The sequence below is a fragment of the Octodon degus genome, unplaced genomic scaffold (genome assembly GCF_000260255.1).
Source record: "Octodon degus isolate 3935 unplaced genomic scaffold, OctDeg1.0 scaffold00020, whole genome shotgun sequence".
Classification (NCBI taxonomy): domain Eukaryota; kingdom Metazoa; phylum Chordata; class Mammalia; order Rodentia; family Octodontidae; genus Octodon; species Octodon degus.
This window is the reverse complement of record NW_004524596.1, coordinates 8,513,683-8,531,674: the sequence shown is the minus strand read 5'-3', so window position 1 is coordinate 8,531,674 and position 17,992 is coordinate 8,513,683. Positions and strand designations below refer to the sequence as shown.

The 17,992-nt window shown below is 43.3% G+C and overlaps 1 protein-coding gene across 2 annotated transcripts in view; it reads right to left on the bottom strand.

The window, feature by feature from the left end:
- The window catches only part of Tmem178a (transmembrane protein 178A), a 60,676-nt gene extending 42,694 nt beyond the window's left edge, over positions 1-17,982 (bottom strand). For both annotated transcript variants that reach the window (XM_023711163.1, XM_004627637.2), the window contains exon 1: positions 17,546-17,982. In XM_023711163.1, the coding sequence (XP_023566931.1) occupies positions 17,546-17,945 (400 nt within the window). In that variant the 5' untranslated portion in view covers positions 17,946-17,982. The remainder of the gene's footprint in view (positions 1-17,545) is intronic.
- Between the last annotated feature and the right edge of the window lie 10 nt (positions 17,983-17,992).

Sequence of the window (17,992 nt, the reverse complement as noted above, 5' to 3'; positions counted from 1 at the left end):
GGGATTACAGTTCTACACCACTCTGCTTACCCAACACAATTTTTTTTACAGCCATTCTATGTAATGACCACTAAGTGCTAGATGCTGAACTGAGTGTGGTAGGGAGGTAGTGTGGAGTAAAACAGACAAGAAAGTAAACTATAGTATAGTATAGAAATTACTACTATAGAGACATGTATAAAGCTCCAAGGCATCCTGGTTAATACAGTAGTCTCCCTCTATTCAAGGGAAGTATGTTCCAAACCCCCCGATGAATGCCTAAGACTGTATATTGTATCAAAACTGATATAGGCCATGTTCTCCCCATATACCTGTAACTGCAAAAAAGTTTGATTTATGAATCATTACTGTAAAAGTTTCATAACAGTAAGACAGAACAATTATAATTGTACTGTACTAAAATTGCCAGCGTCACTTCTCTTGCACTTTGGGATCTATATTAAGTAACATAAGCATTAATTGAACACAAGCACTGAGATCATGACAGCCAGTCTGACAACAAAGAAGGTACCAGATAGCCAACAGGCAGGTAACATACACGCCATCCTTACACCTGTCAAGCAGTCGATTCATGTCTCAGGCAGTACAGAACAAGATGTGTGAGATTTTATCACATGACCCAGAATGGTACACAATTTTAACTTTTCAATTATTTGTTTTCAGAACTTTCCATTTAATATTTTTTGGATAACAGATAATCATAGACAGCAAAATAGTCATAAGAGTGGATTACTGTATGACAATTAATTCTTCAGGAAATGAGGGAGGGGCTGAAGGCAGATACAAAAAGAGCTAGAGAGGAGCTAAAATGGGAGTGCTTTCAAAGGAAAGGAGACACTACCCTATGAGCAAGAGAGGATGGTGTTTCAGGCAGAAGAAACAGGATACGCAATGACACAGAAACACAAAAGGGCGTGTTTATTAAGGAAATAGTAAATGGTCAAATGTAACCTAATCCTAGATTTCTTACTTCTAAAAAAAAATGTATTTGGCTGTTGCAGGATCTCACTACACAGCTCAGACTCATGTTGATCCTCCTGCTTTTGGCCTCCCCACTGTAGGGATTACAGGTATCTGGATTACACCCAGACTCTGTGGCCAGCTCAGCCCACCCTGAGGGCAGGGCTGGCACAGCATGTGGTATGCCAGGGACCAAACCACAGTCCCTGTGCTTGCCTAAGCTTGCCTAAGCAGGTGCTTTAGTCTGCTGAGCTATCCTGCCAGCCCCCACAGTCCTAGATTTCATAGAGAAGTGGCTAGGTATAATCAGAATGGCAACTGGAGTATCATAGTCAAAATTTTTTTTCTATGATTTACTAAGAAGTTTAGATTTATATCTGCAGTCAACTGAAAATCAACAACAGATTATTTCAATCTTTCATTGCTATTCATGTTATTTACTGTTTTAGCTATTCAAAAATGTATAATTCAGTGAAATTTTCTATGTTGTGTAATCATTCCCATTATCTAGTTCCAGAGCATTTTCATAAACTCAAAAGAAAATCCCATACTCATTAAGTAGTCACTCATACTATGGTTTAGAACTAAAATGTCCCCTAAAATTCTTATGATTAGAGATAGGGCCTGGTTGGAGGGAGTGGGTCACTGAGGGTGGGAGTGGGATATCTGGGAAGATGTATTCTATACCAGCTCCTCCCTTTCTCTCTACTTTTTAGTTGTCATGGAGTAACTAGCTTTCTCCCACCATGCCCTTGTACCATGCCGTTTCTTCCTTGGACCCCACTGGCCCTGAACATGCAGGAATTTGGAAAAGTTTAGTGAAGTGGGATACGGAAAAAGCTGCAGTAAACAGAAAGTGATGGGTGATTCTGACCAGAGCTCAGAATACAGAAATGCTGATAGGAATGTAGACAATGAAGGCCAGGCTCATGAGGTTTCAAGTGGGAATAAGGACTCTATTGGAAACTGTACTAGTAGCTCTGAATATTTTATGTTGGTGCAGAATTTGTGCATGTTTTGTTCATGTTCTAAGATTTCTAGGAGACCTAATTTCAATGTGGTGGATAAACTGACCTGATGGAGGAAATTTTAAGGCAGCCCAACATTCAGACAGTGGCGTGGCTATTTCTGGCTGCTTTTAGACAGATTTATAGTGAAATTAAGGAACCAAAAAATGTGATGTTTGCAGGTTCAAAAAAAATGAAATGTCTGCAAAGTGAGGGCCAAAGAGGACACTGTTGAGTTTTAAAAATTAGTATTAAACAGAAACCAAGTATTTTGCATTAGGACAATAAGCAAGCTGCCACGAAGGCATCTCAGAATTGGCCAGACCCTCCAATTTACAGACTCAAGGATACAAAAGAGTAAACACTTTTAAAAGACTTTGCTTTGCAAAGAGAGTCCTAGGTTCCCCGTTCAGTCAGGGCCACATACAGAAATGTTTCCCAGCATTCAGCTATCTAGGGACCCAGAAGCCTCTGCAGCCACTGATCACAGGGGCCAGGTTACTGGTCAAGTCAGCAGCAAAACTTAGTGTCATACACATAGTGCTGGTTCTCCAGGAATGCAAAATCCAAGAGTTCTGAGGGTCATGGAGACTGCTACCTGGACTTTAAAAGAAGGCCTGGCAGCATGCCCTAGAGGAAACTACATGAAGCGGTGAAAGTGAAGCTGAAGGTATAATAATGGAAACCCCAGAAAGGTGGATTATCTGCTGAGGAAAACAAGGCAATAAGCAGAGCAAGTCCAAAACAAAGGCCACATGAGCTACAACCAGCAAGGCCACAGGAGAGGGGCTACCCATGCTCTCTGGAGCTCACATGTGGCCAAAATCCACTCTGGGTGCTGAAAACAGAGCTACAGGATTGAATGTTGGGCCTACTGGGTTTGCCTTGCTTTGGTCTGATTCTCATCTAGCCTCCTATTTCTCATTTTTGGAATGGAACTATTTACCCTGTTCCATTATATGTTGGAAGTATTTAACTTCCTTTTAATTTTTTTTTTTTTTATTTTTTCAGTGTTCACAGCTAAGAGTTTGCCTTGAGTCTCAAAGACTTTGGACTTGGGTTTTCAGCAAGGCTGGGACTAAGACTACAGTAACTCTTACATATGGATTAAATGCATTTTAGATAATGAGACAGACATGAGCCTTTTGGGGCCAGAATTGTAAGGGTGACTTAGACCTAAAATATCTCCCAAAACTCTCTGTGCTTAGAGGTGGTGCCTAGTTGGAGTGGACAGGTCACTGGAGTTGTGACTTAGAAGGCTGTATTCTTTTTTTTTCCTTATTTATTTATTTATTTATTTATTTATTTATTTGTACAGGGCCTACAGGGTCTCACTACATAGCTCGGACTCGTAGTGATCCACCTGTGTTCAGCCTTCCAAGTGCTGGGATTGCAGGCACACGCCACCACTCTCAGTCTCAGTCACCACCTCAGCGCACTCCGGGGGTGGGGCCAGCATGGCACACTAGGGATTGAACCCCGGGTGCTGTGTCTGCCTAAGCATGTGCTTTATCCACTGAGCTATTTGGCCAGCCCCTAGAAGGGTGTATTCTGAGAGCTTTTCCCTTTGCTCTCTGCCTCCTGGCCACCATGAGGTGAGCAGCTTTTCACCACACACACCCTCTCACTATGGTCTTCTATGACTTACACTGACCATGGATTAACCCCACTGGATTGTGGGCCAGAATGAAACTCTCCTCCTTTAGATCACAAGCATTGGATATTTTGTCCTAGTAATGAAAAAACTAATACACCCCATTCTCCGTTTTCTAATTTTATGAGTTTCTCTGTTCTGAGTGTATCATATAAATGAAATCATACATGATGTGACGTTTATGTTTGGCTTCCTTCACTAAGCATGTTTTCAAGGTCCATCACGCAGCATGCACCCGTGTTTCATTTCTTGTACAGCTGAATTATGGTCCATTGTATGGACATACCACATTTTCTTGGTCCATTCATCAGTTAATGGGTACTTGAGTTGTTTGGGGCTATTGTGAATAGCACTGCTGTGAACAGGCATGTATAAGCTTTTGTTTGAGTATGTGTTTCAAATTATCTGGGTATACACCTACAAGCAAAACTACTGAGTTATATGGTAAGTCTCATTTAACTTATTATGCCACTCATCATAGACTTTCAATCAAAGGAAAGACATACTTAGATTCTGCTTTAGAAACACAAATGTACCTAATGGATAGTTAGGAAAACGAGACTCTATAGAAATGATTCTCAAAAGATCCACCAAATCCTTTCCACTTCTTGCCAGCCTTCCTGGCTTCCCTCTCTCCTTTCCTTCCTGCTCCTCTGGTTTTTTTGTCTTTTTGAACCTCCAAGTTGGCATGCAATCTGGTGTCCAAATATATTGCCACCCACATACCTTGTGGCTTTACACCATCTTCTGAGGCTTCTGTGCAAAAATCCTGCTGGCTCAGCCCGTCTACAAGAGTCCAGACTTTCTTGCTTCATAACGTCTGTTCTGAAGAGGTATCGAGGCTTAATAAATAGGCCTCTCAATGTTGAACGAAAGGCCCAGGAGAAACAGAGCAGGTCCATCAGGGAACATGAAGTTCGCTGGGCTGGCTTGACTGCTCATTCCTGCCGAGAGGTCTGGGGTGCATTTTCATTTTCCTTCCCTCCATTCCAATCCTCCAAACACAGAAACATGCACGGCTGAACAGCCGCTCCCTCGGCCAGTCTTCTGGATTTGTCATTTCACAAGTAAATGATTCGTCACAGAAATTTCAAGAGTTAGGAAACTGGCTTTTCTTTGAATTAGACTTGGTTAGTTTCTCAAATGTTAAATATATGCCTCTGTCAACAAACAAGGACTCTACCAATAATGAAGACTGCTTTGGTAAATTTCTTCCAAAATTATTACAGCTGCAGATGCACTTAGAAGCTGTAATGAGGGCCCCTCAGCACCAGGGACAGGAATGAGATATGCTGATGCTTTCCTTAAGACATCGTATCATGGCTTGAACAGATTTTTATAAGTAGAACTGGCTTGAGAGGTGCAGTCAGGGTGGGACATGTTCATAATAACATTGATCAAGCCCTTCTTTAGAATATGCTGAGCTTCCATTTCAGAGGACAAAGGCTATGTATCTAGGAAGTGCTTTATTAGACTTTAAAAATTAGGATCAGCCCAATAGCTCAGCAGATTAAAGTGCCTGCAAGCAGGCACAGGGACCGGGGGTTCAATCCCTTAGCGTGCCATGCTGGTCCTGCCCCAGGGGTGCACTGAGATGGCAATTGAGACTGGACATGGTGGTAGCGCCTGTAATCCCAGCTCTTAGGAAGCTATAAGCAGGCAGATCACTACAAATCCGATCTACACAGTGAGACCCTGAATGCCCTATAGACCCTTCCCTAAAATACAAATAAATAAATACATATAAAATAAAAGTTACACCATCTGATCTTAATGCACACTGATATCCCTAAAATGCACAATTTTCAAGATTTTACATTCTATTTTTAAAGCGAAATTATAAACATGCCTCTTTAAAAACAACTGTGCATCCTCTCAGTCATTACAGATTAAAGAGGCACGAACAGCTCTTCCAAAAGAAAAGCATAAGGTTTTCAGGGCACGTTCCTTGTACCCATCAGAGCAGAATACAGAGACAACCTGGAAGAACTAGTAGGAAAATTCTCTTCTCTGGCTTGTCCTTAGTACTATGGAACGACTGTGCCTAGGATGGGATTGTCCTTTCTAGAGCAGGCTGAATAGCTGCGTACACACCAGCCTGTATTCCCTGGCTCAGAGAAGCCAAAATTTGGTTCAGATGACAGCAGCCAGGAGCTTCCTGAAGAGCCTGACCCCTGCCCAGCCCCAGGGTATAGCTTCATTGGTGGAAAGGAAGATGGTAATTCCATTTCACTTGCTATAGATCAGTCATGTGATATAATTCTGGCCAATGAGACTTGAGGAAAGTCAGCCAGGAAATTTCTGAGAAGTTAGATTATAGAAAAGGGACCAGAAAGAGAGTACGCCCTCCCTTATTCCATGTAAGAATGTGATCCACAGAACTGCTGTAACCAGGAAGAGAAGGTGCAAGGCAAAACTGCCTATGCTGGATCTGCGAAAGATCTGCAGCCCTGCATCTCTTAAATTAACTAGCTTGGGTGCAGAAACCCTCCAGACTTTTTGTTAGGTAACAGATGGGCATCTGACTTGTTCTGGGCTACTGTAAATAGTGTTGCTGTCAACAGCTATGTATGAGCCAGCCAGATAGCTCAGTGGTCTAAAGCGCCTACTTAGGCAAGTGTGCAGGGACCCTGGTTCAATCTCAGGCACCGCATGCCACATCAGCCCCTCCCCCAGAGTGAGCTGAGCTGGCCACAAAAAAACAAAAAACAAAACAAAACAAAAAAAGCACCTATGTACAAGAAGTATGCATTTTTCTTGTGGGTTAAGCCATTTTTACTTGGGTGTTCTGTTACTTGTCACTGACTAATGAATGCACTCACATAGAATAAATGTTTATCAAGTATGTTATCAACTTCATTTTTAAATATTAAACCCTTAACTTGGGGCTGGCCAAATAGCTCAGCAAATTAAAGCACTTGCAAGCAGGTGCAGGGGCCTGGGTTTGATCCCCAGGCCTGCCTTGCCAGCCCTGCCCCCAGAGCACGCTGAGATGGCAATTGAGACTGGTGTGGTGGGGCGAACCTGTAATCCCAGCTCTTGGAAGGCTGTAAATAGGGGGATCACTATGAGTCTGTTCTAGTAGTGAGACCCTGAATACCCTGTAGACTCTTCCCTAAAGTACTAACTAAATAAATAATAAGCCCATAACTTAAATTATGTTTCACACCCCATCAGAAATGCTGCTGCCGATAGCTCAGCAGACTAAAGCACCTGTTCAGGCAAGCGCAGGGACCTCGTCACCACATGCCACGCCAGCCCCACCCCCAGGGTGGGCTGAGCCAGCCACAAAAAAGGAAATGCTGCTGTACCTGACCCTCTTAGGTATAAAAACAAAGAAAACTACACATACAGGAAAATACTTGAATACTTGATCAGGGAGAAGGGGGTAGGCCTGTTATTTTAACCTGCAAATAGAACTGAAAGGGTACTAAAGCAAGACCTCTGTGATAATCTAGAAATAAAAACATGCTGTAAAAAGCACCCACGCCACAAATTCCCTAAATGAAAACTGGGGGCTATTAATAAAAAGTATTCAATTTCTCTCATGGCATAATCAAAATATTACTGCACAATCATCAGTATGTGGGGCTAAGAAAATAGCACACTAATGCCTCTCAGACACATTCAACTCAATAACTCTGTCACATTTGGAGGGTACACACAACTATTCCCTTTCACAGTTCCTACTGTCATTTCTTCTAAATGTTCCCAAATGAGGTGCGTTGGGACACGTTCAGAGGACTAACAGGTAATGACTTATTGATACAGCTGCCTACTTTCTGCATTGGGGGTGATGCCTGGGGATGGCTTGGAGAAACTGAAACACCAATGCCTTAACGTCCACCAGTTCCCTCACACAATCCCACACCCAACTCTTACACACAAAGCGGAGGTTCTGCCCCTTCTAAACCATACACTCTTTTAGAAATTAAAACCAGTTTGGGATTAAGCTGAGGACAGCATCTTCCTGCTCACCTACATTCTGATCAGAAGCTTTCAGAGAGCAAAGGAGACAGGTAGAGAGAACCTGAGTCTAGCTGACAGGGATCACAGTCCACGTCCACATACACGCCCATGCTAGTGTAAAAATCAAATGAGCACCGCTTTCAACTCAGTGACTCCTTGATGCTACCCGAATTTACCCATTTGCTTCCAACCAATTCGAGTTTTCGTCAGAAAGAAGAGTAACTCTTGAGGAAAAAAAAAGGAAGGTAATACAACATGACTTTGATGCTCCTTCAGTGAACATCTTCTGGCTGGATTTTACTTTTTACAGCTGAAGAGTAAAGATACAGTTACCTGGTATCTTTTATTTTGCTTCAAAAATTGAAAAACAGTATTTTTCAGAATCTTTCCTGATAGCCGTCAGCGCTGCTTTTCCTGACACTCATCTGCTAAGCCTCTTTATTCTTCTAAGGCTTGTAGGTTTTGCTTCCTTCAACTACCACTTTCATTGTCTGCACACCAAGCAACATGTTCCTACAACGTTAGGTGCTAAGATTCCATTAACTATAAGAAGTGATTCCTAATACAGATGGCTTCAAACACACTCCGATCGGCACAGACTCCACTATTCTAATTGGCCATCACAACTGCTAACTGCTATCACCACCACTACCCCACACACACACATACACACACACACACACACACACACACACACACACACACAGTTTACCTTCCACCACACCAAACCATTGCTCTGATGTCCTGTCTCACGATTTTGTCATCACAGGGCAAGTGATCAGCTGCCAGCTTTCCAGGATGACTTCACTGAGTAATATTCAACAGGATGGTCATACTTTGAATTCCAAGACAGTTGTCAACATTACAGCAAGCAGTTCTATAAATTGCGAGAGCCTTTAGAAAAAAATCAAGCTCAAGGGCCAGCCAAATTGCTCAGCAGATTAAAGCGCCTGCTTAGGCAGAGGCAGGGGCAGGGAGTTCAATCCCCAGGGTCTGCCTTGCCAGCCCAATCCCTGGGGCGTGCTGACATGGCAATTAAGTCTGGGCATGGTGGCTCGTGCCTGTAATCCCAGCACTCGGGAGGCTGTAAATAGGAGGATCACTATGTGTCCAATTTTGGCAATGAGAGCCTGTAGACCCTGTCCTAAAATAATAAATAAAAATTTAAAAATCAAGCTCAAATTAACCAAAACAGTCCATGCACTCCAACACAGACCCCTCTCCTTACTGCTCTGAGTGTGATAAATTCAATCCATTGAACTAGAGGACTTCAGGGTTTGCTTTTTTTTTTTTTTTTTTTTTAAACTAGGCAGCCTCTTATTTTAAAAAAAAATGTTGCAAGGGCAACATTTGTTTTTTGATTGTTGAGTGAAGCAAATGCTCACCTCTCCCACACTGAATAAAAATTCCTTAAAATACAGGCAAAAGAGATGTAAAGCGAAACAGAGCCTCCCACGCCTTCCCCAGCTTGTTCTGCTGTTGCTGCAGACACAACGTGTGCAAGTCGGTGCTTACTCGCATGGCAGATGAGAGGGCTGGTGCTGATCTGCAGGTGAGTGGCATGCTCTAAGGAGGCATTTATGCCTTCCAGAACTATCTGTACATACACAACTTCCCCCTCCAGGATTTCCAAAGCCTGTTCCCTGGTTACCGATATAGCATCAAATAACTTGGAGCAAACAGAAGGGCACATACCATTCCCTTTAGATTCTGAAGGATAAGGATGAGTCGACTGATCCTTACCTATGAACAACATGTTAAAGGGCTGAGTATGGAGGCTGGGGGAGACCCAGAAAGTTACAGAAATAATTCAGTGTGTCCTCAGTAATGCAAGAAAAGGCAAAGCAAACCATGGTTCGCACCGCTCCCTGCTCACTTGCCACTGCGCTCCCTACTGGGCGTCCTCCCAACATTATTGTTTGGTCTGCAATCAGCTTATCTGGCTGAGTTATAGGAAAGACGGAGTGCAGCATGCAGTTTCCCGTTACTGTGCAGCAAACAAAGGCTGTGAGCTTCGTGAACACAGCCGACACCAACTCCCGGGCTCCAAGAAGTTCAGTTGCATCCTTCCAGGTAAAACCTGCAACGAAACAGCTAAATCACTGCAATCACTTTTAACCACAGGGAAACATGGTGAGGAAGCAAAAGAATAATCTGCCATAAATTTTACTAAGCTTGAAAGATTCAGTCCAGTTTCTATTTACAAATGCCTTGTATTTTGATAAAAGTCTTGACAAGCGGCTAGACACATCTTTAGACAATTATCAATGCGATGCACTGAAAAAAAAAGATAACTCTAGAAGAAAACAAAAATTAAGAATCCAAAGCAGATTTACATGGCTAAAATGATCTTATCTGAATTACCAAAATACTGAGTTAATGTTTTTGCTTCAAAACAGGCACACACACAGTCTGTCTTGACTGCCGGTCCATCCTCCAGTGGGGCTGTTTTCCACTTGCTCCCTTCATTCCACCAGTTGCTACTGGGAGGAGGTGAGGCAGGAAGAGGATGATCAGAGCAGATCTTTCTTTTTTACTCTGAACCAGTAAATTATGCGGAGAATGGAACCGATGTTCCCATAACCAAACTCAAAGAAAGACGGGGATTTCCCTGAGTGATAAAGTGAGTACAAGAAAGGAGGACTCGGCACGAGGAGACAGCCTACCTAAGGTCAGGGCTTGGCTGGCAGAGATCTCAGACTAACACTCTGTGACAGTGAACCGGGACAACCTGGAGATTGTAACCTGGAGAACGCAGAGCCGCAGGCACACCCAGAGATGGGTGGAGGACAGCACCCAATGACGACTGCTGGGAAAACCTTGCCACCCGCCAAAATACCTTCAGTGTTCCCCCCTGTAGTCAATGCTCGGGATCACGTGCTTTGCAGTAACACCAGAGTTCTGGCAACTCCAGGTGCTGCCCCAACCAAGGCTTATCTTGTACAGCAATCAAGAACACTTGCAGTTATGAGCAGTCGTCCTGATGGAGCTGGAGGGCTCTTTCTGAGCTTTGAAAAGAAGGAAAATCAGTAGCTAAGAAAAAAAAAAAAAATCCACAGTGACTAGGGTATAATTGGATGTGAACTTTCTATGACACAGCAAAAACCCTTCTATTTTTCCCTTCAAGGCTGTTGCTAAATGTTATCCAAGAGACATGACAGATGAAAATGTCATTGATTCTGGAAATTCTGATCACAAACCACTTAAAGCACTATCCACTCTTGTGTTCATAAATTACTTTTAGAAGATATTTCCTGTGTGCAGATGGCAAGAATGGAGGCAAGTGTCTTCTTTGGATGACACAGTGGCAAAAATCTAATTTCTGCTCAAGATAACCTTCACGAATGATAGCAATAGAACGTGTTGAAACATAAAATACCACACTTGGGTATGGTCAGGCTCCACATCCTGTGAGACAAGGCAAAACTACAAATCTAGTCATTAAGAATTGTTAATAGGAACTAGCAGTAGTTTAATCAAAAGAGGCTCATTTAATACTATGTTTAACATTAGAATTAATACAGAAATAACATGCATTTTCTTCTCTCCCCTGTGCAAGATAAATATGTATGTGACATCAGAGTGCACTGGGAGACCCACCATAAATTGTAGCCATGAGAGGAAAAATCCTGCTTCGGCACTAAGAGACCTGGCTCTACTAATGAATGGTGGGAGAAGCAGACATTAAAGCAGACTACCTAGACCAGGGAGTGCCCCAGCAATTGTTAGAGAAAGGAATGAAAATAGTCCAGCATCTATTTATATCTTTTATTACCATGGCCCTACAAAATTTGCTCATGTTTATTTTATGATGTATTTGCTACCACAGATCATGCATGTAATTTACAAATGAATTACATAAATTATATTGATCAGAATATCAGATGAAGGCATGTATTAAACAATTTCAGACATCACCTGTCTTCAGAGTTAAAGAGGGAAAGGAAAATGAACTCTTAATCGCTTTCCTCACACCATCAAAACTGAGGAACCCCTTTGCCAGCTGCAGGTTCTAGCCCAAGAGAAGATCTAAGAATATTCTTCTTCGATGTGCAGGATGATCAAGGAGGAGAAAGAATGCTGGCCTCCCAGCTTCCTGGGATATATCTGCTCTTGGGAGATAATTATTCCGACAAAATGATACTGTGGTCCACAACTGAGCTGTAGAAGATCATCCACCTATTTCTGTGTCAGGAAGGGTCTTGTGCGGGTCCTGTCCAGGCTATTAACTTTATGGGGAATAAGCAACAGGGGAAGCAGGTAAATCAACAGCACAGCCACGAGCAGACCCAATGAATTCCTACCAAATCTCTCCCTTCCCTTTTTTTAAAGAGAGCAAAATGGCAAAGTATTTATGTCCCACTGTCTTTGATATCTCTGTTTATCTCATTAGAGGAAGAAAGCTTTTGAAGTCACAGGGTCATATTTTGTTTCAAGTCGCAAGAACCCAATCCCAAATGATTTATGAAGTCAACATTAGGCAAATAGAACTATAATCTTCATGTTTCCGAATCCTGTCCCTTTTAATTATGTAAAACAAAACACTACAACGTTAATTTTGCTTTTGCTTATTGCAGGCAATATATAATTTTAGAATTTGATTTCTACGCACAAAGTACTCATACTTGAAAAGTAATGTTAAATGTTTTTAACAAAAATTTTAATTAAAATTTTTTACAACTTAAAATTTATAGAACAACTAAAACTTCCAATTATATGGAACTTCTCATATACTTTCATTAACATGATTCCTATTCTAAATTGATTTTTCCAAAGTTCTGTATTGTTATGGTTTGCATCTAGTTGTATCCCCAAAGCTTCATGCAGTCATGGGGCGGACTTCTGGAGTTTGTGATTAACTCATTATCCCTGGGATTATGGGCATGAGTGCTGCTGGGATTATGGGTGAGTACTGCACCCAGCCTGGGGCAGAGAGCCTGAATGCAGTTAAGGGAGACAGACTTGCTCTCTGTTGCCATTGTTGCTGCTACTCCTCCCATTTGCTCTCTGCTCTTTGCCGCCACTATGAAAGGTTGTTCTCTGCCTTGTGCCACTCTGTCTGCCCTGGAGCCAGCTGAATATGGACTGAACCCTCCACTAACTGTGAGTTAAATAAACCTTTCCTTCCTTCATTTTGGGTGTCGGGTATTTATCCCAATAACAAGAGAAGAGTAACTGAGACATGTATTTATTCAAAGGTCTCACCAACATTTATTTTTTTAAAATAGTGCGTTTGGTAACTGACAGAAGTGCTGTGTTTCAAACAGAGCCTCCATCCATCTGTCCTCCTATTGTACTACCTTCTAGTAGCTGAAACGCATATATTGCATTTGAAAAACAATGTCTGGGAGTCCCTCTCGGAGTCCCTCACCTACCGCACTCCATCACTTTCCCTTATACTTTCTGCAATTTTCTCACCAGCACTATCAAACTTCCCAAGGTTGGGAAGTTCCTCTCCACTCTTAACCTACCAAGAGTACTTACTATATTACCCACTAGAAAATACAAACTCCACTCCCGGGAACAAACTCTTAGGAAGCAGGGACTCTGATTCATTTTTGTTCCCTCTAGTTGTATGTCACACACCTAGAACAATACCTGACACTCCAGCATCTATGTATTTAGTGGGAAAAAAAAAGATAAATGAGTGAACGGGACCTTTAGGTCACCTCCTCTCGTTTTCTGGGATGCTTACCGAAAAACCTTGTCAAACCGACTTTGCGGGGCTGGTGAGATGGCTCAGTGGTCTAAAGCACCTACTTAGAACAAGCTAAACTAAGCAAAAGGACAGCGACCGCGGTTCAATCCCCAGCACCACATGCCAGCCAGCCCCGCCCCCTGGTGGGCTGAACTGGCCACACACACACACACACACACACACACTAAAAAAATAAAATAAATAAAAAAATTAAAAAAAAAAACCGACTTTGCTTAGAATATTCTGCAATTTTTATATGTCTACAGGCTTCTTTCAACCCCTCCAACACACACACACACACACACACACACACGCACGCACACACACGCACACACGCACACACACGCACATCTGCAGCATAGAGAAGCCTGCAGGTCTCAGGGTTAAGCCCATTCTATTTAAGTTCCTACCACACTGGCCCTTCTGCTGGTCCAGACCTTCCAGAGTTGGGTGGATCATGGCTTCATCTACACACTCTCAGACCTTCTCATTTAATCAGCAAAGCTTCCTTAGCATCACAAATTAATGCTTCCTGAAGGGAATATATGGAAGAATCACTTAGAGTCAACCACAAAAGAACACCCTCACACAGGGGGGCAAAATCTTTCTAACATCACCATGGCACATAGTAGGGTTTTCAACAGGCATTTTATTGAGTTGGAAACTAACGTACCGAAATATAGTATGAATTAAATATCTCTAAAGCATTTGACAGGGTCACATGGTATCCTGGTGAGCTGGATAATGAAATTTGGATTGGTTGATATAGTACTGTTAGGGGTTTTTTCTCTTGTCTAATTGCTCCGGCTAAGGTTTTTATACCATATTGAATAGGAGTGGTGACAGTGGACATCACTGTCTTGTTACCAACAACATGCAATATCACAACCATTGTTGAATTCCTGTCATTTTTTTCTTTGAAATTGTATACCACTTCTAATGTTTTTTTTTTTAATTATCTTTTATTCTCTTTAAAATAAAAAAGAGGAGTTTCTGCTGGAAAAAAACATTGTACTTAAACTTCTGGTGAATGGCTCTTTTTTAGTCTCTTGGAGCAGCATAGGATTCCAGTCTAGGATGTTTAAAAGTTTAAACAGTAACTTTACCACCTCCATTCTTATTGAAGATTAGAGATCCAACCTTAACTTTTGTAAGACCTGGTATAGACAGAATTGAATTAGAATCATAGGGGAGGAAAATCAGAATTTGGTGATTCTTTTAAATGTTCCACTGAGACAAATCACTATCTCATTCATATGATTTCTTTCAAATAGATTAATACTAACAAGTCTAGACACATGGCTAATCTCACACTGTTCACATTGTATTCTTTATCTCTTAGATATCTCTCAGAAGTTTTTGTCTTACTTCCACTATTAAGAAATACAAATAGGGCTGGCCAGATAGTTCAGTGGACTAAAGTGCCTGCCTAGGCAGACTATAGCAGCTGGGGTTCGATCCCCAGCATGCTGCTGCCGGCCCCGCCTCTGGGGCATGCTGAGACAGCGATTGACACCATGCCTGGTGGCACCCGCCTGTAATCCCAGTACTTGAGAGTCTTTGAAAACAGGAGAATCATTTCAAGTCTGGTCAACATAGTGAGACCTTGAACATCCTATGGACCTTGTACATTTTTTAAAAAACAAATACAAACAATGCACAATTTCTGGTTGTGAGCATATTTTCCATATTTTCCCCTCTACAATCACCACCCAGCTGTTTGGTCCACAGATTACAAGGCTAAGTTCTCTTCCTCTCAAAACCTCACTAAATATACCATGAAGTTCTTGTGCCCCTTCAAGCTCTTCTTGCTCTCCCATCTGAGTCAGCTTCTCAAATAATTAAAAATCTAAATGATAATAGGACTTACAAACAAGGTGATTTGGAGCAGAAAGTAAGCCTAGAACTTGAGACTCTAGTTCTCAAAATTTTTAAATCAGATGTAATGTCAATTTCTAATACTATAAAAATTCATAATACAGGGCCGGGAAGATAGCTCAACAGTATAAAAGCTTGCCTGGCAAGTGCAAGGTCCTAAGTGTGATCCCCAGGAACCACCCCCCCCATAAAAAATTCATAATACCATCACTTATGTCAGATGCCAGAACAAAGATAATAATGTTTACCTAGTAAGGGGCCAAAATAATCTGCTTGTGATTGGCAACTATTGGTGATCTTTTCCTATCTCATATTATTCAAAGAAGCAGAATTTTAAAGCTGTTCCTGTCATCCATTCATTTCCCAGATGATGAGAATGAGATCTAGAAGATTTATGCAACAAGCCCAATATAGGTGAGAAACAAACTACTACTCAAAGTTCTCAAGGCTTTTCTGGCCACTACAGACAAAACTGGAAACCAAAGCAGCTTGGACATTTGTGGGAGAACACAGTTTCAGCAACAGTGAGGTTCCTAGCAGTGAACCTCATCTTCTGATTAAAACCTATAATGCTTCAGTGTACCCATCAAAAGATTAGCCAGATAAATCCATATTATACATGAGATCGTTTTCATCTAAAAGATGCATCTGTGGCTAGAAAAATCTACTTCTTTAAACTAGTATGTAAGTTCTGTCTTATGGAAGCATTGAGCCAGACCACCATTTGATAGAAACTGTAGAAAGGAAGAAGAACAATAGGTAGAAGGCTGAGTCCACTGACCTCTAAAGTCCTTCCTTCTGTAAAATCATCTAACTCTGGCTGCCCAGGAGTTCAGCACCTAGGCTAGAGGCCACTTCCAAAGTGTTCTGCAGTGTCCTGGAGGTCGGTGCTCTCCTGCCTGCCATGGACCCTGCTCAGAGGCTTCAGACACTACACTAGATCCAATTAACATATAATTGTTAGGCATACAAATACGGTAAGCATACAGAGTATAAAGAAAGGTGGTTGTCATTTCCAAAGACGGAATCCGCCGCTTAGGTTTCAGAACTGCCTTGCCTTTAAATGCAACGGAGCCTCCAAATTCAGCGTCTACAGTTTGCTGCTGTACTATATTACTATCAGAATTAATTACGCAGCATCTTCACGAGGACAAATCAGATATGGATGCAAGTTGGAAGAGCAAGATGCACTTCCCCAAGGAAGATTACTGTATCCGATTCCCCCACTGCTGGAGTCCTTCCAGGTACAGGCATTTGGATGGCAGTCCCCAGCTGGGCTAGCCACAGGAAGGGGGAAGTTGACATGCTTGAAAAATGAAGAATATGCCAACTAACAAGATTCGGGAAGCCAAGACATTATTAACCCCCTCCTTTCTCTGTAATTCCATTTTAAGCTATAATTCAATATACAGCTGTTCATTCGCTTTGCTGAACAGCTACTAAATATTAGAAATGTACTGACTGGACTTTTTCTTTTTGGAATAATGAGTCCAAAAAGAGGTGGGGTTTTTTGTTTTTCTTTCAGAGGGAAATAATTCTATTAAGGGTTGAGTTTTGAAAGTTAAAACAAGCTTTACAAATAGGATTGTCATACTGATGATTTTTACATGAATGGGGTTACCCCCAAAATTTCAAACTCTCTAATTACATGCATGGGGGCCAGGTGTTGCTTATATTTCAGACGGGCAAACTGATGCTCTACAACTCAGTAGCAAATAATAAAATGCAACCTGCAAGCTGCCACAACCACGAGACAGTGATCTGTGCAGACTCCCTGCCCAAGTCTGGGTCACCCTACTTTAAAGGCTCAGCTCCAGCCTAGATCCTGTGGAGGGTGGAGTGTCGGTCATCGGGAAGGCGGAGAACATAGATGCTCTATCTGCCTTTGGCTGTTTTCACCCGCGAATTACGGTGCGGGTATGTGAGGTCCAAAGCACACAAGCCTTGCACTTCGGGCGCTTGGAGGAACCTTCCTTAAGTGATGACATCAGTTGCGTCTGACACCAACATAAATCCTAGAAAAAGCCCCTTCCCCGCTCCTCCGAGCTTTGCAGCACTTTTTCTGCAATGGGTATTTTATTTCGAAAAGGAAAGGACAACTTGGGAGAAGGCTCGAGTTTCAGGCTGCTCGGGGGAAAACCCACACGCGCGTTCTGAGTCAGGCAGGTGCACAAGGAGAGAAGAGGAGAAGGAGAGGAAGCGGCGGCGGGCACAATCGGAGAGGGGCGAAGGAAAAGGCAGAGGAGGGAGAGAGCAATCCTGGGGGCAAGGACCGGGAGAGAAGCCGGGAGGACCGGCAGGAAAGGCGGCGCGGCGGGGAGGCGGCCGCGGGGAGGGCACGGGGACGGGGACGGAGACGCGGCGGGCGCCCGCGCTCACCTTTCAGGACGAGGGTGTCGATGTCCCGGTCGATGCCCAGGAAGTAGCACTTCCTCCAGAGGCCCGCGTAGGTGGCGAACAGCGGCCGGCCGCACGCGGCGTCCAGCCCGCCCAGCCCCAGCAGCGAGCGCCAGGGCTCGGGGTCGGCGCGCCCCGGGCCCCCCGGGAGCAGCCGGCGCCCCAGGGGCGGCGAGTCCCGCAGCGGCAGGTGCGACAGCGGCATCAGGCGGCTCTTCTGGTCCGGGGGCTCGGCGCCCGCGCGGCCGCGCTCGCAGCTCTCCTTGTGGCGCCGGGGGTCCGTCTCGTACCAGTGGTCGGTGAAGATGGCCGTGACGAGCAGCCCCAGGGAGCAGAGGCCGAGGCCCAGGCTGAGCGCCGTGACGAGCGCCCGCGGCTCCATGGCTGCCGCCCCGCGGCCGCCGCCAGACACAATGCGCCCGGCCGCCG